Source organism: Symphodus melops, assembly GCF_947650265.1.
Source record: "Symphodus melops genome assembly, chromosome: 2".
Taxonomy (NCBI): domain Eukaryota; kingdom Metazoa; phylum Chordata; class Actinopteri; order Labriformes; family Labridae; genus Symphodus; species Symphodus melops.
The window spans coordinates 21,819,202-21,842,886 of record NC_136692.1 but is presented as its reverse complement, the minus strand read 5'-3'; the positions used below and the strand labels follow the sequence as shown (position 1 = coordinate 21,842,886).

Genomic DNA, 23,685 nt, shown 5'->3' with positions numbered 1-23,685 from the left:
GAATAATTCCTTATTGCATTACTTTTATTAGCTTTAACCTTCATAGTTTGATATTAGTTTCAGAACAAAGGCACATACTCTTACACTTCCTGCTTGCCTGTCGTGGCAGCAGCTCAGTGCGGCAGTGACAGCGTTAAATGCGCTCAGCCAGTCTCCACCTTTTATGTAAATGACAGTGTGTGTGTGTGTGTGAGTGGGACCTGAGGCGGAGAGAGCGCTCAGTGAATGGGGGGGGAGTTGCCATCACGGATGTGTCTGCGCTCACTAGGAGGAGGTGTGGGTCTCTTGTCCAATGTTTTGCATGTATTTGGAGCAAAGAAGCGATAAGTTGTCTTTCAATGCGATCGTGCAATCATGTCACGAGCGTTGTGCTTTGCAAGCAGAGCATCTGAATAATCCACACTGGCGATAAGCGGACTCCAAAGGAATAAAGCAATGGGTGGCCAGATAACGCGAAATGCCTTTTACGGTAAGAAATAGACATTTTTAGCTTTACGTTTTGGACGTTTTAAATCTAATATTATTGCTTCATTGCCTCCGCATTTAACTCCAGATATTTATTTTTTTTAATAGTGGGTTTGTGATTATTTCGTAGCTATGTTTACAGTAGAGCTGCTGGCTGTGTTATCAGGTACCATATTGCCACTACAGCCTATTCTTCGGTCACAATTACGTCACTCCCCTTAATTAGAATAGGAGTCTGGAGATGCGCAGCTTTGTGTTTTAATAAAACCCGTTGAATCAAATAGGATGTCACCACTTCTGTACCAAACTGTACATTTAGTGTTGAATTGGAGAGACAACATTGTTAGTGAATGATGGCAAGTTATGGGGTGTCCCTCTGCTCTCCTCTGCTCAGCGAAGTGAAACCGTATTCCCCCCTTATTAGTAAAGGGTCAGTGAGTGCAGATGTGCTTCAGAATCATCGATATATCGATATCCTATCGCATTCTGGATACTGGCAGTAAGGGCGAGGAATCCATCACACATGATGGCTCGTGGCTAAAAACAAAACAGCTGACTTAATTCCCAAAAAGTATGGTTTGATTAGTTGGTTAAAAAGTAGGTTGTTATTTTTCTCACAGATAAAAAAGGGGCATTGGATACAGCAGTCTTTTTGTTTAAAATTTCAAAGGGATTTTGGTGAATCACTATCAGTTTATCAAAAGTGAAAGTCAACAGTGTAGCGTCTGTTTGGTGTATATGCAAAATGTAGGCCAGCTAATGGCCCTTAAGTGTCATATTTAATGCTCTCTACTGACAAACAGACTACTCAGTATAATTTGTTTACTTTTTATGATAAATTGAAATAAAATAATTGACTTTTGCAACTTCACAGGAATAAAAACACAAGCTTTAAAATAGAGCTGGACAATATCCAGCTCTATCAGGTTATCCATCCAATTTGTATATTGTTATTTACATGCTTATCTGTTACATACATATAAGGGAGACTTTGGGAGTGAAGCCAAGTCCTTGTTTGTACAGCCTCTCCTGCCTCAGACCACCTGATCATTCTAATTAAAGACCCAGGATTAATCCAATTAGTTAAAGAGGGACAGACTAAGACAGCAGAGTGAAGCTGCTACATCTCCTCCTCATAAGAATCAAGGTCACACACCTTTCACACAGTTGCTCTTTGTTGTGTGCGTTCAAAAGCAATATTACCTGGTCGCTTACAAAAGTAAATATCGCCTTTAAACAGGTAAGTTTTTAAGTTTTCGTGAAATTCATTCACAAATGGATTCATAAGGGTTGTTGCTGTTGTTAAGACAACATCTAAGAACTGATATTGATTCAACTGGAGGTCAACTAATTTATGACGTTGAAAGGCTAGGTCCAGATTTCAGCATAATTCAAGTTAAACCAGTCTGTAGAGCGCAATCAATGAAGGACTACAGGCCAATACGACTGTAATAAAGCAAGAGTGATGTTAAACTATGGTTTTGTAACATTCTCTGCTGGACACACTACATGATCATTTACTCAATCCAACCAAGAGTTGTTTCTGACTGAAATGCTCTGAAATAGAAAGATTTTTACACTGATGCGGAACATAATTGCAGTTGCAAAGATGTTAAAAATATGCCTGTATTAAACAAAATGTAGTAATAGGTAGGATCTGCACCATTATGTCCATGAGAAAGCTGATGTGCTTGATGGCTCAAACTACTCAGACACTTGAACGGAACATTGTCATAAAGTTATGTAACTCTTCATGCTACGACTAGCAAAATATAGTAAAATAAATAATAAATAAATAATAAATATATACTCTGAAAATAGTAATTTTCTTAAAAACTTAACTAACTTTGAATGTCCTCATTCGTTCATAATATAAACTATTCCTTTTCTTCTATTGCATTCAGTCTGATGTGTAAAATAATTTTGCCATCAGGCTTATATTTCTTCATCATCTCTGTGTATGTAATTTTGCTCACATACAGTATACGTACAATGTATACATTTTGCCAAGAGATTACTCTTGAATCAAAAAAACATTTAAAATAAATTGGCCAGTGTGTACCTTTTTGGAAATATACACAATAATCTGGTTTTCATTGCAATACATTTTGCAATCATAACCAACTATCTGTGCATGATCTTTCTTATTACAATCACTTAGAGAAAAAAGAAGCAAGTATATTTGCACCGAAAACTGATCGTTGTATTTGAAAGATTCTGGTGACTTTAAGTATTTCTGGAAAATTCATGTTATTAAGCTGTTAGTACTAAAAAGGGTTAAAGTCTAACTTTTGAATAATGAGCCAGACCAATGACTATAGAAAATACTTTCACAAAGAACAGCAACTGCAGTATACAAATAAAAACATAAACAAAGAAGATTAATAAAAAAAATTGGAGGAAGGGTGTCAAATTAAACACTGAAATATGTTCATGTTTACATATACTAGACACTGACATACATTTCAGACTACATTTCTATACATTTGTTAACACACTAATATATTGTATTACACACACACACACACACACACACACACACACACACACACACACACACACACACACACATTGTTTACCTTACAGGGTAAATTATGACTATTTTTATGCCATATAGCAAAGAAACATTATTCTTTTTCAATAAACAACTAGATCTTTGCTCATGAACTCATTGTTGATAATTATTGTTTTTGATAAATTATTATGTACCAAAAGACACAATTTCCTTTATGTGTCAGTATTTTGTTACAGGCCAAATATTAATTTAAGAGTTGCTTAGGAAGATAAAAAAAAAAACCAAAAAAACATTTATTCACACAAACATACACATCCAGTTCCATATTGTAGAATTAATTAACAGAATATTAAGCATTACAACTTATTCATCGAAGGTTCTGACTTCTTTTTACAGACCAGTTTAATCAAATAAAGCTTCATAAAAAACACTACCTCTATATTTAGAGATGTGTACAAGTGAATGGAACTAAATTTGATTTGAGTGTTGGCATGGCAACCCCAAGCCATTGAAAGAAAGCATTTGCTCTTTTATTTACCTGAAAACAAACAAAAGCAAGCAGAATTTAAGGTGATGTTTTCCACTTTAGTTTACTCTCTGTTCATGCTGATTGTTGAAGTTAATCAAAATCGTTATCAATAGATTTTTTTTGGTTGTGGACTCACTGAAAACATTTACGTCTAGTTAAAAGTGTGACTTTGAAAAATTCTGCTTTCTAAAGTTGTACCTCTGCAGGCAGTTGTTCTCAGGTGTTAAGCATCAGAGCACATCCAAACAGTGTTTTCTGAGTTGGTTACATAATTGAGTCTGCTCAGTGTGTGGGAGCTCCACTTCTGTGCTCCCGATTGACTGAAAGTGGGCCAGTGTCTGAGCTGCCAGGCTCATTCGATGGAGTGTCTGGCTCTGCTAGATGTGAATAACATTCAGTATCATAATGCAAAGTGGACACATAGCTGAAGAGATGCTACATACATATTCTTAAATTCATAGAATCTGAACTGGACAGGTTATTGAATTCATTCATGCCACATAGAAAATATCTTGATATTCTCCCTCTATCTCATTTCTCTCATTTATTGTTTGTATGAGGGCAAGAGCTAAAAAGAGAAACACTTTAATCAGGTTCAGGCAGTTTCTATGGACTGACAGAAACACATGTCTGAGGGTCAGATTTGTTAAGTGTGTGTGTGTCAGTGACACACGTAAAATTCTTACTGACTTGAGGCAGAATGTGCTGGGGTAACAATCTTGTTCAACACAAGAGGAAAATCCCCTCACATCTACAAGCATGTGCAACCTCAACCTGCCGGCTTCTACAGGTGTGTGTGTGTGTGTGTGTGTGTGTGTGTGTGTGTGTGTGTGTGTGTGTGTGTGTGTGTGTGTGTGTGTGTGTGTGTGTGAGTGTGTGTGTGTGTGTGCGTGCGTGCGTGTGTGTGTGTGCGTGCTTGCCCTTCTATTCTCATTCTCACGACAGATCACCTTGAAGGCAGCACCCACATAATGACTTCCAGCCAGCACTGAATAGCATCTTGCCTGTGTTCAGTCGATACACACTGCATATCATTATGCTTCTCCGCCAGCCTGCTCCTCTTTCACTGTCAAACAAGCCTCAGTGGATTGCATTGTGCGCCATTGTAAATATGCAGCATGCAATGTCATTACTTATTGATCTCGGTTGTATAATCCTTCTCGTGAAGAGAATGTGGTAACAGCAGGAAGACTAGTGGGTGACGTCGGTTGAACTTCATCATTCTGCTATCTCACCTTTCACTGCCAGGTCATCACCCCGTGAATTATAGATAAACGAGTGTCTCTGCTGGAGATGTGTCCAGGAATCGTTAAGTAGTAGAAAATACTAGTAGAAAAAACGGCTTCTACTGCCCATATACACACACACACACACACACACACACACATTTATATATACACACACATATATTATTCCCCGAGAGAACAATAAAGTTTGTGAACTTTTGAACTTTTTGAAGTCGAACTTTAGTTTGTTCAAGTTTTGTTTTATTACCAACAAACCAACGTTAACTGCAAAGAAGACTGTTTTCTCTGTAACGCGGCATCACTGCTCGGCTATCTGGCACCCCAAGACAATGCACAGAGTGGGGCTGCACAGTCTTCAGAAATGCTGGACTTGAATTTTGCTGAGCTGAATTGGATACTTTTTTTTATATCTTAGTCAGTAGAAGAAGATATCGTTGTGATAATGGATTTTTTTTTTAAATGAGAGCCATTGCACGACACTGGTGCAGTCCATGATATGCTCTTAAAACACATCAAGGGGAAAACATGTAACAACCATTTAGCAGCTGATGTAAAGTAAATAACTTGTAGGATGAATGAATGCTGCTTTGACCGCTGTCTTATGTTAACCCCCCACAGAGAGTCATTACCATGGGCACGACTCATTGCATGGACACTGAACCAATAGATGTGTCACGACGTCGTTGCCTAGCAGCACGTCAAGCCCTTTGGTCGTCACCAACATAATGAGTGATGAGTCTGTAATGAATGTCGGCAGGTAGAATAGCAGCCACAGCTCAGTTACTGTCACTGCCACAGTAACCTTACAGTCATTAAGACACACAGCTGATTGGGTTACACAAACTTGCTCTGTATACGTATGGCATCTGTCACACATACAAAAAGCACATGCGAGGACCCTTGAAGATGAGTAAGAAGAAGAAATGTAATCCACCGTGAAGTGCCTGCTGGTGCACACGGTGCATAAATCAACTCTCCTGAGCTGTTTTTTTAAATATCTCAGCTTAAATGATAATGTCTTTGTGATTTATCACAGCTATTATTGTGTGATTCATTTCACAGTTGGTGCTACATCAGGCTGAAATGCCATGTTATCTTCAGTCAGTGGGATTGAATACATCATCCAGACACCGCTATGTAAACATCATTAAGATGATGTTTGTCATTGCCCTCGAGGCTTGTTTGGCAGTGTTGTAAATGACACTGTAATAATAAAGAACATGTGCGGGGAGAGCAACACTTTACACTACTACCCTTTGTTAAATAAAAAAATTATGTTTTGATATCCCTTCTGATTTTTGTTTTCTAACAACACAATGTCAAAACAGGATGTACAAAAACTGCACAAGATGTTTTCCTAACCTCTTGTTTCGGTGATTTATCTCAAGCACAGCTTTAACAATAAGTCACGCTGACGGTTCCATCTGTTTATAGTGATCAATTTCACTTTTGTAGTTTTATGTTACAATAAAAGCTACCTGGCATGATTGCAAATGAATATATGTGTGTGCATGTGTGTGTGCCTGTGTTTTCACTACAATATCCTGCATGATTGTTAAGCCGGGCTTTTAGCAACAAGTGCAGGACGTGGGTTGGTACGTGGGCTACCTGTGCTTCAGGAAAAACTGCTGCTGTTGTGACTGAATGCTACAGACTCATCATGTTTCTACCGTGCTAAAATTAGTCCCCCTGGTTATATGATGGAGATCTGGGTCAATGGTTTCTGCAAATAGGTAAGTTTAGTTCCAGCATACCAAGAACAGAAAAACAAAGCAGACACAAAGTTGATTCACTGAGCTGTACCTGTATAAGAATCAGTCTTAAGGTTTGTATACGGTTGTGTGGTGGAAATGTACTACCAATACCCCGTTTAAGAACAAATGTGTTCAAACTCTTGTTTTTGAAGTGGCTGTACTGTCTTATTGGGTGCTACACCATGGATGAACAATATGGTTATAATTAGCAGGGCATTAAGCGACATAATGGATTAAACATGTGTTGTTTGGTTTTGAATGATTTAATTTACTTACTTGTGCCAAACAAATGAAGTGACAATCAAACATCTTTTTGAAGGAAAATACATGCAGTGGTTGTTTACAGGTCTTTGATTTTTACTAATTATTGGTAGCTATTTATAGACTGGAGTTTATTGGAACTATTTAATGGATATGTTCAGTTACAGGCCCCTGTTCAGGTGGATGACTTCCTTTCACACCAATGCACAGCTTGAAATTGTAAAATAATGAACAGGTACATCCTCATAATATATTTGAAGTCTGTATTTCATAAGGGTTATTTGTCCTGCACGAGTCATGACAAGTTATCAAGTTATGTTGTGCGCTCTGTGTACAGAGGCTATGGTCCTAGTTGCGGTAGCTGTTGGTTTGAGTCCGGCCTCAGTCCTTTTCATTGTTTCATCCCCTGCTCTTGCCTCTCATAATTTCTTGTAGATAGATCTATCTATCTATCTATCTATCTATCTATCTATCTATCTATCTATCTATCTATCTATCTATCTTTTGCAAATAAATACACCCTTGATAAATTCAATCCCAGACTGTTCTGTATTCAAAATTCTTCAACAATAACCTAATTTAAAAAAAAATAAAACAGATTAGTTTTCATCGAATGAGCATGTGTCAGTTTTGATCTGTGTAAGACAATCCAGGAAGCCATTTGTCTACCAAATGCTCAGCAAATTTTACAACAGTTTTCTCCCATCTATGAATATCCTCTTTGCATAGTAAACCACTTAACTGATGGCAGGTGAGTAATGGTCAAACAACCTGATAGAAAAACAAACATGGAGACACACAGCTCACCTCTCACTCAATGTAGTCAGCCTATAAACTGCTGAGAGATTAGTTTGCTGCTCCACAGAGATGTTCATTGGAGTATGACATAAATCGCACACAAACCTGTGTATTGTGATGAGGGATTGGACCTGTTGAGTGTGTGTTGTTATTAGTGGGCTGAAGACCTCTACACTCTGGGGCAGACTTATACAGGCAATTTACCCTGTTTGATTATAATGAGACATCCTTGACCTTTGGCAACAACGCTCCAGTGAGGCTGTTAAAAGAGCTTTTTCCCTGATAGTAAACACACAGCGCTGTTTTTTTAAGAGGAACCTGACAGATTGATGTTTAAAGGAGCCATTTTATTTCCTTTTACATCAAGGGGTCACATCTTGGGCACTGCGGACATGAGCACACTAAAGGATTTGTGTTGCAGAGGTAAATGGAGGACTGAGCAGACATCAGGCTCGAGGCAGGTCTATCAAACCTAAAACTTCAACATGGGATTTGAGAGCAAACAGTGAATTTTAAAATGGAAAACAGCTGTATTGAAATATAAGAGTTAACATCCAAAGCTCTTTAGAGCATAACGTGCATTTACTGCAGGTTATCTGTGAGCCAATAAAATACAAAACCTTCTGATATGACAGTTTCTATTTATATGGGGGACTTTAAAAAGTAATAATTTATTATTTCAGTCAGACACATATCTAAACAGTAGAATAACTAGAATATGCCATTAAGTGTACTAACATATATGTAAATTCATGTCAAAACAATTCCCTTTCAATTCCTTATTAATACATTGAGTTACTTTGTTTAATTATAGACAGAATGCACTGACATACTGTATATCTTTTAAACTGTGGAATTACTGGATAGCAAAGTGTTGCCTAATAACATGCACAGACACCAGGCTGACCTTAGTGTTCACATCCAGTCTCATATTGAGCTGTATGTTGTAGTGAGCCTTAGCAGAGTGCATACAGGAAAGAAGATAGATAGCTTTATATAAAAGTCATTTTAGATTAATTGTGTAACTTTGCTATGAGTAATGAGCTGGTTCTTTGAAGGCTTAATGCTCAACTATTTATGCTACTGAAATTAATCTATGAAAGTGATGGCGTTTGGCAGTTGTTTAACTGTCGGTTTATTATGGCTGCTCCAGCTAGAAATAAGGATGACAGTAAAGCATCACTGTAAATTTGAAGACTTCTTGTGTATAACAAACATACTGTATCAAAGGAAAGATAACTATGTGCAGCTCTTTTGCCAACAATAATTTACAGAAAAGCAACTTTTTATCATCTTAAGACTTGTGGCGGGCAGTGTCAGACATTTGACTCTACACAAACCCAAAGAACAGAGGGGAATGACACAAGCAAAATCTCATAGAAAAATCCAATATATTGGACTAATTACATTAGAATCACCAAATTCTTCCCAATAGTAGCCCCAGACTCAGTAGAACTCAGTCAGAACTGTGCATGTTTCTCATATTTATCAGGCTGTACAGAGATCTTATTAATGTAGTTATGCCTGTGGTAGATACAGTTAGTGGGGGTGGGAAGGAGATGACCAATTTAAGAAGGTGAGGACTTGTTTCTCTGGAATTTAATTTTTTTTTCTGCACGTTTATTTTGGTCAAACATACAGGAGAAACTACACCGTCACTCTTCCTGTTCAACCTGGATATCAGGAAAGGTCAAAATGTCCCCAAGCTCTAATACACGTAATCTGCTGAAGCTCCTTCCATTGACTTGCAAATACAAATAGCTGCAAAGCTGTTGAGTCTTAAGGAAAGGGTTCTTGTTCAAGGTGTACGTTAAAATAAAGGATTAAAAGATCGACAGGGATGAAAGATGTTGGTTCGCTTATTCCGCTGTTTACATAGAATCTCCAAGACGTGTGTACAAGCCAAGAATCAAACATCTTTGACTAGAAATGTTGTTGTTGTTGTGTCTGAGTGAACAAAAGGCATCTGCTGTATCCCAGTCGATAGCTGCAGAATAAAAGAGTACAATGATCGAGACCTTTAGATACGAGGGGTTGCTAAGGAACATTAATTCACACGTAGCCTGCTTCTCTCCACAGCAGCTGCGCCCCTTTACAGCCTGATAATGCATTCAGCTCAATCTGCCCGGGACCATGTGAGCCACATTCAACAACTGCTCTCCTGTGGCCCAGCCTAAGACAAAAGGCCTCAACCATGCTCTTAGGATGAGGCCAGATTTAACAGTACACACGTTTTGCAGGGTGAAAAACTGGATGGGTCATTATGAGATAAACAGCGATGAGAGGGAGAGGAGAGAGACAAAAGAAGAGAGAGAGCTCAAAGCGTTAGAACTGGCTGCATGCTCTTATCAGGACTCCACAGGACAGCTGCTGCTGCCAGTGTTAGCTTTCACCTGTTTGTCAAACTGTCCTCTGTGATAATGACAGTAGGTTGTGAGTCCTGAACTCCACACACTTCATGCCAATCGTTACTTTGACTTTCACAATTCTTCATTTATTTTTGAAAGCAAGCACCTGCCAGAGGGCTGAACTAAACTCTGAATACTGAAATACTGGAGGCAGATTTATCTTACATTTCTGTGATATATGATGATCTATGGGTTTTGAATCTAATAGAATGGTGACCAACCATTTTGTTTTCTGAAATGTTCCCAGAATACTTCAGAGTGGAGTTTGATTGCAGAGAGGAATCAACTTGCTGATACATCAGGGTAACGCGCAGGTTTTTGCTGATGTTTATGCAGATGTATCATCCGCTCATGATTAAAAAGACAGGGTTTCCTTTCTTGCCAGTACATCATTCTATCAAAAAAAAAAGACAGACCCACCAATTTCTAGACCAACAGCAGTTTGAATTGCCCATAATGCAACACAGATGGAAGACCTTTGTCCCAAGAGTGGGAATCTATCTCTCAACCCACAACCACAGTTACTTTTGCCAACAACATTGCTCTCTTGGCCAGCAAGTTGAACACTGCTGAATGCAAAATATGCAGGTGAGAGTGTGAGGGAAATTTGGATTACACATACAACAGAGCAGACATTTTGAGTGAATGTGGGCACAACCGATGATAAATGAAACCTCTTCACCACAAAATGCTGGAATGTCGAAACACAAATATTGAAACTTCTGGAAATCATTTGACATCCCAGAATGATGATCTATAATATGTTGTAGCAGGATCAGAGTCTCTGTTGAAGCAATTCACCTCAGCTCGGCTTCAGAATGCTAATCTAACAATTTAAATCTGGAAGTAAACCAGCTTTGATAAAGCTGTTGAAATTGCTTCAGTAAATGCCGTTTCTGTTAGCTATGCAAGTACTCGATCTTATCACCCTCAGCAACTCTAAAGCAGACTGCATTCAGACACATTTACTACCAATAATTTAGCAGCAGGCCGATCCTTCTTCAGAAAGACTGCAAGTCATAGAACGTCTAGAAGGGTGCGATGTTTGTTATGTTCTGCCTTGCCAGGAACTTGTGATTGGATTTTGGGATAGTTATTTGCAAGACTAATGTAGCAACCAACTTATGCAGTCACAGTGGATAAACTTCATCAAATACGTTTGGCTTTCTAAAGTGCTGTTTGTCTGGGAAAAGTTCACTATGCGCATATTAGAGGATCATAATTTCTGTGTGACGTTTTGCAATCTTGACCCGTATTGAGATTTCTCCCTGCAGAGCCCAGCGTGATTATTACTGATTAGCTCATTACTCCATTGCTCAGAAATAATCATCAAAGAATCCAAATAGAAGAACTCAGAAATCTTAGATTATGTTGTAATATACAAGGTTATTTTCTGTGATGCAAAACTTTTCATCAAATTTTTAACAAAATATCAGGGAGTAATTACAGTGACCTATGTTAACCTTCTGTTTCTAATAAGGACATTTTAGATTCACAATAAAGCTCATCTCTGTCTCATTTCTCATCAGACTCCCTTGGTGGCCCGTTTCCATCCACGTCACACCGATGTCACCACAAACCCAAAAGGTGTCTGCCCATTCAGTGTGGCAGCATCGGTGGGCAAATTCCCCTCAGCCCTCTCCTCTTCCATCCAAACACCAAGGGATCCCAAATTGTCATGGACCCTGCCCAGAAGACTGTTAAGAGACAGGCCAGTTTCTGCAACGCCATCACCTTCTGCAACAGGCCAATCGCCCTGTATGAGCAAGTCCGCCTCAAGGTACGTTATGTCTGAGAGAAGCACCAAACATGTCAAATGTAAATTTAAACTGTAATATTTTGTTTTTATATGAGCATTTTCTTTATTTTTCCCATTGGGGGATCAATAAAGTTTATCTTTATCCTTAACTTAAAATATGAAGTCGCTCAAATGAATATGGCAGCTTTTTCCTCAAATATCACACAAAGGGTGGGATGACCAAACGGTTTTGGATGTTTTTCTGCCAGGAAATCAGCAGTGTATTATATACAGGGAGCTTAAATAATCTTCAACATTTTACTACTTGAACTGCAGATTGGGAAATGAGCTTCTGTTTTTTTGTCCGCAGATCACTAAAAAGCAGTGCTGCTGGAGTGGGGCTCTACGTCTGGGCTTCACCTCTAAAGACCCCTCCAGGATAAACCCTGACAACCTACCTAAGTACGCCTGCCCCGACCTGGTGTCACAGAGCGGCTTCTGGGCCAAAGCATTGCCTGAGGAGTTTGCCAATGAAGGCAACATCATTGCCTTTTGGGCTGACAAGAAGGGGAGAGTCTTCTATCGCATTAATGAATCCAGTCCCATGCTGTTCTTCAGTGGAGTCCGCACAGCTGAACCCCTGTGGGCACTCATTGATGTTTACGGTCTGACCCGTGGAGTACAGCTGCTAGGTAAGACGGCAGAAACATAAAAAAAAAAAACTAACCAGGAAAAGCTGACAACTGGCCTGTGGCATGTGCAAAGTAAAAGCCTGGGGGACTAAATTTAGCACGGTGGAAACACCTATAGAGCCACAATTGCCATATTTATGTGAAATATGCTGAGTTGAAATAAAGTAGTATTATCCTTTAAGGCCTTGTTTTGTAGGGGGATTGTGTCAAGTCCTGCCTTTGATAGCTTAAATATATTAGAAAACATAATGCTTACATTGTATATAACTTATCGGGAACGGTATGTAATCATGGATTAAATTTTACTCGAGGCCTACGAGTATAACCTTCACCCTAAAACAATCAACTGACAATGAAAATCTGTAACTTTCCAGTTAGGCTTTTTGGACGTGATCTAATTCTTCATTCGGGACTAACACTTGGAATATTGTTTCTCAAGCGTTTTTTTTTTAGAGAAGTGTTTGAAAGCAATGACGTGTTTTGGTATTTTCAGATGACCTCAGATTGTTTTGTTTTTACTTTCTACACGTCTGCAGTTGAAAACGCAGGTGTTCTTGTGTCCTCACGTTGACAGTAAACGCGTCCTTTCCTTGAGGTTACCCTTCCTGTCTTTGTGTTCAGTAAAGCCTTTCATGAGGCTATGGAATAATATGAACAAAGGCTATCTATATCAGACCAATATTTGGCCCCTGTTGTTTACACTAAAGAGACACTGCTGGGGTATTATCAAGGTATGCTAGCTTAACATACATAACACAGAGGCATAGCGCGGGATAGTATGGCCGAGGCTTTGATGTGAGAGAATGTATACACATTTCTTTTCCCTGGAGAGTCAGTGCTGTCATCCCCTGTGTGCTTGTAAAAATAGACCAGGGGTCACATGTCCCATAGATAGCACATTTGATTGTAATTGTGCTCAGTGTTGATTGACAGTGGTATCTCCAGGCCAGAGGGGGTGGATGTTTAGCGTTTTGAGGATGAGGGAATCCATACTTGTGTCTCTCTCTTTGTTCACCTCTCCCTTTTTTTCTTGTGACAACTATTTTTCTTATTTATGTTCATAAGTCCAATAGTCATTTATACATGTTGTCCTTATACAGTATATAACTGTTGGCAGATGGAACAAAACATTTAAGATTAAGAGGAACACATGAGATGTTTCAAATATCAAACAGAAAAGGCCAGCCAGCCAAACCAGGCAGCTCATAATCTTATCTGATGAAAGTCTCTGTACCCTGACCCTTTCAAAGACTGCGTCAAGCCCCCTTCAATCAAAACGTCCTCTTAGCCCTACTTAAGTCCTTTCTACAGTTAGACCATATACAGGGCAGCCAACTGAGCAGTGCTCCTGTTCCTCAGGGGGCCGACTGACATCTGCCCCCACAAACAGAGGCCCGTTCAGAGGGGTGGAACACTACTGAAGGTCAAGATAGAACTACATCTTCTAGACAAGACACAATCCATTGTGGTATTGAATGGACGATTGTGTCAGGCCTGTGCATCACGTTTCTGTGTGCAACGCTTCATGAACCTTTCCCTATCCACAGATAAGCCCTCAGGCTTTCACATCTGAGGCTTTTGCTTCGCTTTCTCTCCTGATTTCATCTGGCATTTGAAGATGTGAAAAATAAATGGCATTATTTCATTAAAGATAATAAATAAATCCACTACATATAATAAGAATGAAATACAGCACTACAGTAAGAAATACAGCACTATTGGCGTACATGAAATGTGCTACACAAACATGTATCTCCATCCGTAGTACTACTTTTATTCCTGTCAGGGCGATCCTTTGACTTCATAGAGAGGCATCAAATAATGGGGGTAAAGGGGTAAAAGTTAGGCATTTAGTATTTTCTTTTATTTCTTGTCATTCTTGGAAATCTGAAAACCTAAGTAACCCTCTTTAAATAAATTTTGCACATACAGAAAGATTGTGACATTTATCTTCAAGCTCTTTCTTACTGTAATTTAGGTTGTTTATCACATTTTCACTCAAAAGCACCAGTTTTATATCAGCAGATACTTATTTTTTTCTGCAGCTGTGACGACCACATTTGCCCTCCGGGATCAATAACATTTATATTCTCTCCATTACAGCATTTTTCTGCACTGAATGAGATTATATATGTGCCTCCGTTGGAAATACTGTAATCCTGACTACACAAAGATTGAATTAAAATTCTATGGTGGATTTACTTTCTAGCTCAAAGACATTCAGTACAGCTTGTGTATCTAGCACTTTCATAATGTAAATTAGCAGAGGGCTCTTGTAGTGTCTCCTCCATTCAGCAGGAACAATGTTGGCGCATAAACACACACACACACACACACACACACACCACATTTCTATTCAGATCAACCATTTCAACTGTCTTCATATCATTTTATGTTTTTCTTTTTACCAGCTGGTAAATTACGTTTTCTATTACATGTAATCCATTCCTATTTGCTGATCCCCTTGACAGACTGTATTTACAGTTGAGTCTGTTTTTTTAAACACTAACTATGTAATTTGCTGATAATGAATAAAGGTTTGACAAGTAGGGGGCAGTTTTGTAAAAGGACCTCATTTTTAGTAATTCTAGAAACCACATCCTGAACCCACACAGAATATAAATGTGATCCTTTTATCCTCTTTTAAAGGCAAAATCAACATGGCACTAAGTATGAAGCTGCACATGATCTTATGCTGCATATAGCAAACGTAGCAGACAGGGGGAGGGGCCTGTGCTTGGAGGTCTTGAGGGTTGCATTGCATTCTGGGGTTTAAGATTCAAGTGGACTTGATTTGACCACCCTGCTTAACATCAGGACAGTCAGACATGTTTGAGCATGCTACACAGCCACTGCTACAGTCTCTTGTAATATCATGCATTGAGATTACGAGATTATCTAAAACACAGCAGTGTGGCTGGTCTTCAACCTACCTAAAACAACATGTTTCTCTGCTGTTTATCTCCCTCAAATTGCTCCCAGTTACTGCTCACATCAAATTTAAAACTCTGCTCTTCGCTTACAAAACAGTGTTAAAAACAGGTCCTGCTTACCTAAACTGTTATCCATCTCTTCACTCCCTCCCACCCACTATGCTCTGTTAATAAAAGGCATCAGCAAAGCCCCAATTGACTCTACTACTTTGTCGCCCCCCGGTGGTAAAACAAACTATCAAACTCCATTCGATCTACAGATTCCCTTGCACTTTTGAAATTGTATATGTATTGACCTTTTACTATGAAAAAGGTCAATACCTCTTTTATGAACATCTACATACTTAATGATATTGATGTGATGATAATATTTTGCTTGGTTTTTATATTTTGATGCTGATTTAAGCTTTCAGGAAAAGCTATCGATGTTGTTGACTTTTAGGGCCAGATTTACTAAAGGTTTGCGTGTATTAAAACGTGTGCAAACTTGATACCACCAGCAAAAAATGTGCTATCTGATCTACTAACAGCGTGCAGTGAGGATTTGCGTCTTTCATATGAGCAAAACAACACGTACTGTTCATTTAGTATGTTTGCGTTAATGAATATGCAAAACGAGGCGTTTCTGCCTAAGTGCGCAAAATACTGGGAGGAGAAAATGCAAAGAAGTTAAGTTAGTACACGCAATGTGATTTGCCAAGCCAGGCAAAAATTGCGGTGGTTGTGACGGTGTCTGAATTTAACACCTTTGAAAAGAACGTGCTAATCCAAGAGCCCAGTGTTATGCACTGCAGGCTGCAGTTAGGAGGAGACATAGGCACAATGAAAGACGTGTTAACATGCTTAAATGACAGAAAAATAAATGGTATGCATTTATTTTGTATCTTGCTTCAGTAATAGTTTAAAAAAAACGCCATGATTAAACTGTGAACATTCACAGCGTCTGCATTCTAAAGAATTTCAACATTGACATTATGTCGTCCTATTTTCCTCTTCTCACCAACATTACATTTTAAACTGGGCATTTCATTTTCTCGGGTTACTCTCTGCTGCACTGTGGGACGCTTGAACGGGGGGGCTCACCATGCTTGTACCCCCAACTTCAGTACCTGTTGCCATGAGATTTATGTTCGATCAGACACAGCGCTGACCAGCTTCTGGTGCGCAACGATAGCACGAGTGGCGCACACACTGCGCACCAGTGCCACAGAGGACCGTGTTTAATACCAAGGTTTTCTTTTAAGCCACTTTTTCCTTTTGTTATATTCAGATTTATCTGCTATTACTTGAAAATACTGGACGTTCATTTGCCTCTCACTAACACCTATTTTGCGCTTGCAGTCGTCCAGCTTTCCGTCCAAACTCTCTGTGACGTAAACCAGTAGAACGCGCAAAAGCCTGGCAGAAATACTACCGCCTCCACAAGGTTTGCACCTGACGTCATTCACGCAAATGTTCTTAGTAAAACGCAAAACGCCCACAAGCCAAACGTGCAAACTTTTGCGGTGAACACGCAATTTAGTACTCTTTAATTGAGATCTTAGTAAATCTGGCCCTTAAAGTCAACACCTGTCCTTTTCTTACTGACGTTGTTTCCGTCTCTCTAGATCCTTGCTTGTGTTGTATTGACTGCTAAATGAATTGGAGTGTTTCTGTGTGTGCGAAGTACCGGTAGGCAAGTTATGATAGAAATATGATAGTATCTCTGGTAGACAGTAAGATCCTTCAGTTAGGCATCTTTGGTCTGCATGGACATTTTAAACTCATTACAAATGTGTATAGAGTGCTGTAGTAATACAGGCCATTTATTATAGCTTCAAGGTTATAGCAACACACTCTGTTGCAACGTTACTTACAAGAAACAACATATCAGCGACAATATGCCAAACACAAGTTTGGTGAAAGCCATATGTGCTTAAATTGTCAGCATAATTAATGTATGTAGACGTCAAAATATGGGCGTTTTTACAGCTATATATAAAATAACCAAGATGTGCTGTAACACAAAACAACCATAGTGCTGCTCAAGGAGATTGCCCAGTTTGCCTTCACAACAGTGCTACACAGATTGTGTCATGTGGATCTTGTAATTATCTAGAATTAGATCCTCGGATTTTTTGAAAATGTAGTAGTGGTTAATTGTTGATGATTCTAGCTGCCCTAATTTTAAAGATTCCCTTCACACATGAGAGCAACGTCTTCGTCTGTATTCAAGTACTATCTGTTTATCATCCTGAAGCTGTTCAGAGGTCAGCATCGGAGGAGAGTGAGTGATGACCCTGGGAAGACATTTTGAACGCTTTTAAAGTGGAAAGATTGAAATAGGAGCCGTTGTGTACCATGTGATAATCCAGCACTGCGGGAATCACCAGAGGGATTCGTCATACATGACAGGAGCAAGGGTGGGGAGGGGTGATTAAGTGCTCTCACACCTCCACCAGCATGATAACAGCAAGTTAAGATTTTCCTTCCTGCTTTCCATCCTGCTGATGAAGCTGAGACACAAAAAAAATAATGCATTGTATTATTTTACTTAAGACTGAGTCGACTAGAGTTAAAGGTTATTGGATCTTTACACTCAGCAATGAATGCTAATAATGTACATAGAGCCACAACAGGCTTTCTAAACTAAGTAATGCACCGGAAATGATTAACTAAACCACTGCTGCCAAGAAGTTGACTCAAAACCAAAACTGTCCAGGAGATCTAGAAAACACGAAATGAAAGACTGCCAGAGAGAAATTGATAACACAAAGGACTGGAGTCAAAAATAAACTATCCTGCACCCCAAATTTTACACTGGGCCACAGACAATTGGAATATAATGCACAGAATTTTGTCCATCCAGGAGGACCACGTTATATTCAGTTATTAGTGGAAGCCTACAGTTGTCTTACCTGCTCATTCTTGATACTGACATTGACATGCTCTGTCGAAAAACAGATAAGGAAGACATTTTACATTTCTTTTTTATCTGTTAAGATTGTCCAGTTTAATTTTTATTGTCAGGCAAATCTTGTCTTTCAAGCTGAAAACAGTTGTAAAGCACTTATTTTATTGTGTATTGGTATCAGAAGTTACTCCAACTTTTCTCCATTCACTCTTATTGTTATTGTGTTAAGTGTGAAAGTATCAGCTGGTGCCTGACATTAATAAAGACATTTTTGTTTTTTAAAAATCCCCAAAATACGGATCTATGTTCAGATCAGATAAGTGACAGAATCTGTAATCCGTTTAAACCAGTTTGGTCTGTTGCATCCACTAGTATACACGGCCATGACCACAGGTTTTATTGATAGCAAACGCTGATGAAAGTAAACTGCAACTTAGATGGTTTTCAAAGGCAAACAAGCTATCGGGCAATTCAAGTCATGCCTCTGCTGCAGAGAAAAAGTGTTGGAATAGGTGTTGTCTCTTCTTAGCACCTCAGGGTCTTGAACTGGGCAAATATAATATTGCAGAGGCTTGGCAAGATAAACTTTGGGGCAGACTGAAGCTGTCCCCATAGGCCTGAAATCCAACAAACTAGAAAAGCTTGTTTAATATAAATCCAATGTCCCTGTTCTAAGGTTAGCTGTCACTCTAGTAATGTACACACACACACACACACACACACACACACACACACACACACACACACACACCACACGCACACACACACAGGCGCACACACACACAGACATACCAGAACTGACATCGTGAAGGCAATTGCAGCTGTTGTGAAGGCAGCAAGACTCAGATTGTATGAGTCGGTCACAGTGGAGCTTTAATCAAGACAGGCCCTCTGTGGGTCTTCCCTTAAGGACAAGGGAATGAAGTCTTATTGCAAAGCCTTGAGGCTGCTAACACCTCTCTACCAGGCTGACTCAAATAGAGAGGGAGCTGGCCAATCTAGCTGTCAACCAGAAAAAAGCAAGGCAGTTAATTTGGTTCAAACGAAAGAGAGGATATCTGTGTTTCATCAGGAAAACTGCCTTCTCACTCAGCGGAGGAGTGGAACTAAGAGCTTCTGACGTGTGTTATGAGGGATTGTCCTAGGGTGATGGATTCAATGACACGGTACAGCTCTTGACTAGAAAATTGAGTCCCATTGTGCCATCAGAAAGCAACAACATGTTCTGCCAAATTAGATGATTGACAGAGCAGCTGTTGGTTTTTTTGTTTTTTTGTATCATGTAAAGCATAGATATGATGCCGCTTCTTTACAAACATAACAACGAGAGCTCAAATCTTTGTGCTGAACCCTCGAAATCCTCTCATCTTTTTATGTAACCACCCAACTGTTTATTTTGGAAGATGAAACAGCATTGATTGCAGAAATGTGCTTTTGTGTAAAGATGACAGATGTGGGCTAGGTGAAAGGAAAACCAAGCCTGAAAGCTGAAGTGCTTCACTGAGAGTAAAACAATGTGTGAAGGCTTGATGGATGACGGCGCAGCAGAGACGACTCTTTTGTTTACGTCTTTCCCAAGACATGTCAGAAGAGCTAGCTAATCTGTGACACCGCATCAGCTAACGTGGCAGGGTCATCCTGTTTGAACCTTTCAAAACATGTCAGTGATGGTTTGGCTAAAGTGAGGGAAACGTCTCAGAATTACATCCCTCCAGGTTATATTCACTGTTTCAGCTGGTTTGGGTATAGGACTACAGGGAAAGCTTAAACACCTTCACTTTTTCTAAAGGTGTTGGGAATGATGATAAAGCAGATAAATCTGGCATGGTTTAGCACTGAACATGCTGAAGGCTGATGCCAACAAAAGTTACTTAGAATTCTCAACATAGAGGCACAAAGTGCAGGCTTAAAGCTTAGTTTAATCATATAAACAGAGAGTGATGGCCCAAATTAAATCATTTAAAGGGGACATATTATACCCTTTTTTCACCTTTTCAAACAGTTCCATGTTCAAAAACACTGTAAAAGCGGATAAAAGCTCCCCTTAAAGGCTGTGAACTTTACAAACAGAGCCTAAAAAAGACAGAACAGTGTTCATCATTCAAGAGTGTTTACAAAGAGCGGAATTATCACAGAGGTCCTTACTCTCAAACCTCATGACAAAACACTGGTTCATGTTTAGGCTGTATAAATCAAAAGTGTTTATAACGTCAGTGTTTTTGCAACTTTCTCCCCCACTGGATGCATGATGTGAGGAAGAAAATAACTGAGCTAGCTTATTAGTAGGTAAACAGTAGGGCGCTTCTTTTAGCAAGTAATGATACGATCCTCCAAACTCTCTCAGATTATGTTAGAATGTGCAGCAACTCAATAACATTGAGGAGTACAGCTTTTTGGTATGAGGGTATTGATGACATAATCAAAATTGGATTAAACCAGTTGATCTGGTCTAGGCTCTGGTGCAAATAAAGTTAAAAAAGAGTAGTGATGAGTACTAGTATGTTCACCAGCGCTATGATCTAGTTTGGTTTTTTTTCTTCCCAACTCACTTTCAAATAGATTCTTTTTTTCAGCCACGGCTACAAAGAGCTTATGTAGAATAAATATCTGTGAATATCTAATGACAATAAGTTGAACTTTTTGGGGGATTGGATGTAACTATTTTTTCAAACTCCCTGATCATTTAAGTATGAAAGTGTTCGCACAGACTTGTTTGAAGCATTTCTGCATTACGTATCTATGTATATATTTTATGCATCCGTATTTAATGTAATATATCATAAAAGAGTAAAACAATAGGATTTTAGAAGTTCACTCAATCTTTGATTTTCTCTTTACTATGCTCTGGTTCCACTCCTATAGGACTCAGCCAAGATGAAGTCGTCTGGAATGATAGAGGTCTATTACTGTCGTTTGTTTGTGTTTTTCAGCTGAGAGAGAAAGAATCGGACCAGGTTTCCTTCACTTCAGGGAGAGAGCGATTACTTTCACTGAAATGATGATTTGATTATTGCGCGCACTTGACTGGTACTATTGTTTGACTTGGCAGGATTTAGCCTCTCAGTTCATAGCAGCACTTACAAATCCTGATGCTTCACACACCCTCCAACGATAACACACAGGGGAGAAAAGCTGTAGTAAATCCACCTTTTGAAAGGGAAGTGATTTAAAAAAACATCCAGACTTCAAGCAAAGCACATTAAGAGACAATGTGTGTCTTGGCTTAAGCTGCATTTATGATTGTTGTTGAGAGATCAAAAGTCCATGAAGAACAAACTAGATTTGTATAATCTGGCATTTAGATTCTGTTTTAAAATTTCTTCCCCCTGGCTGCACTCTGTGACACTGTTTTCCTGTTGAATGGGACATTCATTTTTTTGAATTTTTGACGTTATAACTTTTTTGTTTTAAACCAGAACAGTAGCTAAAATTACAAATCGTAACTTTAAAAAAGAAGGACGGTTACTTATCAAAGCCTCTATAATAACTCAGCTTTTGAAACGTGCTTTTCAAAATCAATTAAATGCTCAAACTAAAAGGACTACATCATTTTAAAACTCTGCAGTACTTGCTGGTTTGGGTTTTAATAAGTAGTAACCTTGTGGACCTCAGTGCATTAATTCTTGTGGGAGAACTCCTCTGAATCTGTGTTTAGGTTGTGTTCTGCTCTGCAGCAGTGTGAATAGACCTCAGGATTTGAGATCATGGTTGCATCTACTTTTCTTATGAAAGCAAAGATTCATCTGATCAAAGTTTCCACAGTGTCTTGGATTCAGACACATTCAATTTATTTTATCCCCCCACATTTATTAAATTGACAAAATATTTTGACTGTTGGTTATTACTGTGACTTATTGTAAATATTTTTCTTAACATAAACGATGGATAAAAGTTGTGGAAGGGCCTATATTGAGATTGTTTGATTTTCTTGGTAATAAATAATTATCAGCCTTCCTCCACAGCTGAGCCCAGGAATAAAACAAGGCAGCTTTAATTTAAGAGCCTTATGATGGAAGTTATTAACACCGAGGTCCTGGCATTCTGATTGGCAGAGAAGGGGCGGCACATGCTGAATTCTGCAGATGACCTAAGGATGGGGCTTTCGTGACTTGCCAGGCGTTCTGCCCGGCTCTTTGTTATGGCCATGTGTCGCCCTGGGAGCCTGCTGCTCTTTCCAAAGCCCGGGTTCAAAGCCGCCCTGCCTGAACAAGGAGTGAGATTGGACCAATGCCAGGGAATAAAGAACAACCCCAAACATCTAGTACAAAGACCCCTCTGACTCAATCTCTCTTTTTCACTATCCCACTCTCTCTCTCTTAGCTGCTTTCTATGTTCATCTCTCACTGACTATAGACTGGTCATTTTGGGTGTCTTAATTCCTCAATCAGTCACTGAGCTATACTCAGCCTTATTCTCCGACAAAGACCCTGGTTTTTCTCCCTAACTCTGTACTCTACCTGGATTTCCATCTCTACCTTCGACCTTCATAGCTGATCCCAGCTGAACAATTCCCTGAACAACTTGTGTCCTTTTGTCATCACGTCTCATCTTTCTGTTCTCTCATCATCCACTTCCTTTAAAATCACTCTTAGATTTCTCTTTTCATTTTCTTTTCCTAGTTCCAGCTCCCTCTTCACCTTTGCCGACATCAGATAAAACCCTCGGGAGACTATGGATAAAGATAAGCCCTGTGAGATAGATTGTGTGCGTGAGACTGAGTAAATCCTCCGCCCGGCCCCCCTCTTCTCGAGCATTGGCTCAAAGTCCTGGCACGTTCCGTCTGCACAGGGTAGCAAAGCCACTAAGCCAGCCTCTATCTCTATCCACCTCCCCATGCAGAGCATTAGCTAACCTGCTTTTCGGCTATTCCCTAATCAAAAACATTTACAGCATGAGCCAATGCCTGTGCATGGGTCAAAATAGACACACTGCCTTTCTACATCCAATCACCCACGACCCTTGTCCATGTATTTGAGGTGGATTAGTCCAACAGGTGCTTAATTATTCTAATTTAAAAACGCTCCGAGGAGGAACCAGGGACTAAAAAGGCAAGGCAAATGGGTTTCAATTTTTAAAAGGCCTTATAAAAGAGCTGACCCATAAGTCTCACACTCACCTGATTCATTTAATGAATGGTTGAACTTAACAGGTGCTACATTTAGTTTGAAATTAAATCAAAGTTGAAAAACTCAGTGATGAATCCCCCCCCCCCCCCCCAGTTTCTAAACCGCCACAGGCTCACAGTGTCGGCAGCTGCATCTTCCATGGCCTCATTACAAAGTCTTCCTACATGAGAGAGAAGGGAACACACACACACACACACACACACACTTTAATGATTGTTAAGTACACAATTCTGGCCTCAGCCAATAGGAGGGAGCTTTTGTGAGTGTTTGATTTGAAAGGGACCAATAGGAGACAGGGATTGAATGCGCTAAAAAATGCAGGTGCA

At 39.4% G+C, this 23,685-nt stretch overlaps 1 protein-coding gene across 1 annotated transcript in view; it reads left to right on the top strand.

Annotated features, from left to right (window-relative positions):
- Nucleotides 1-217: 217 nt before the first annotated feature.
- neurl1aa (neuralized E3 ubiquitin protein ligase 1Aa) overlaps nt 218-23,685 on the top strand; it is a 44,954-nt gene continuing 21,486 nt past the window's right edge. Inside the window, exons 1-3 of the mRNA XM_079338538.1 lie at nt 218-469; nt 11,507-11,757; nt 12,086-12,407. Coding sequence (XP_079194664.1) covers nt 436-469; nt 11,507-11,757; nt 12,086-12,407 — 607 coding nt within the window. The 5' untranslated portion in view covers nt 218-435. The remainder of the gene's footprint in view (nt 470-11,506; nt 11,758-12,085; nt 12,408-23,685) is intronic.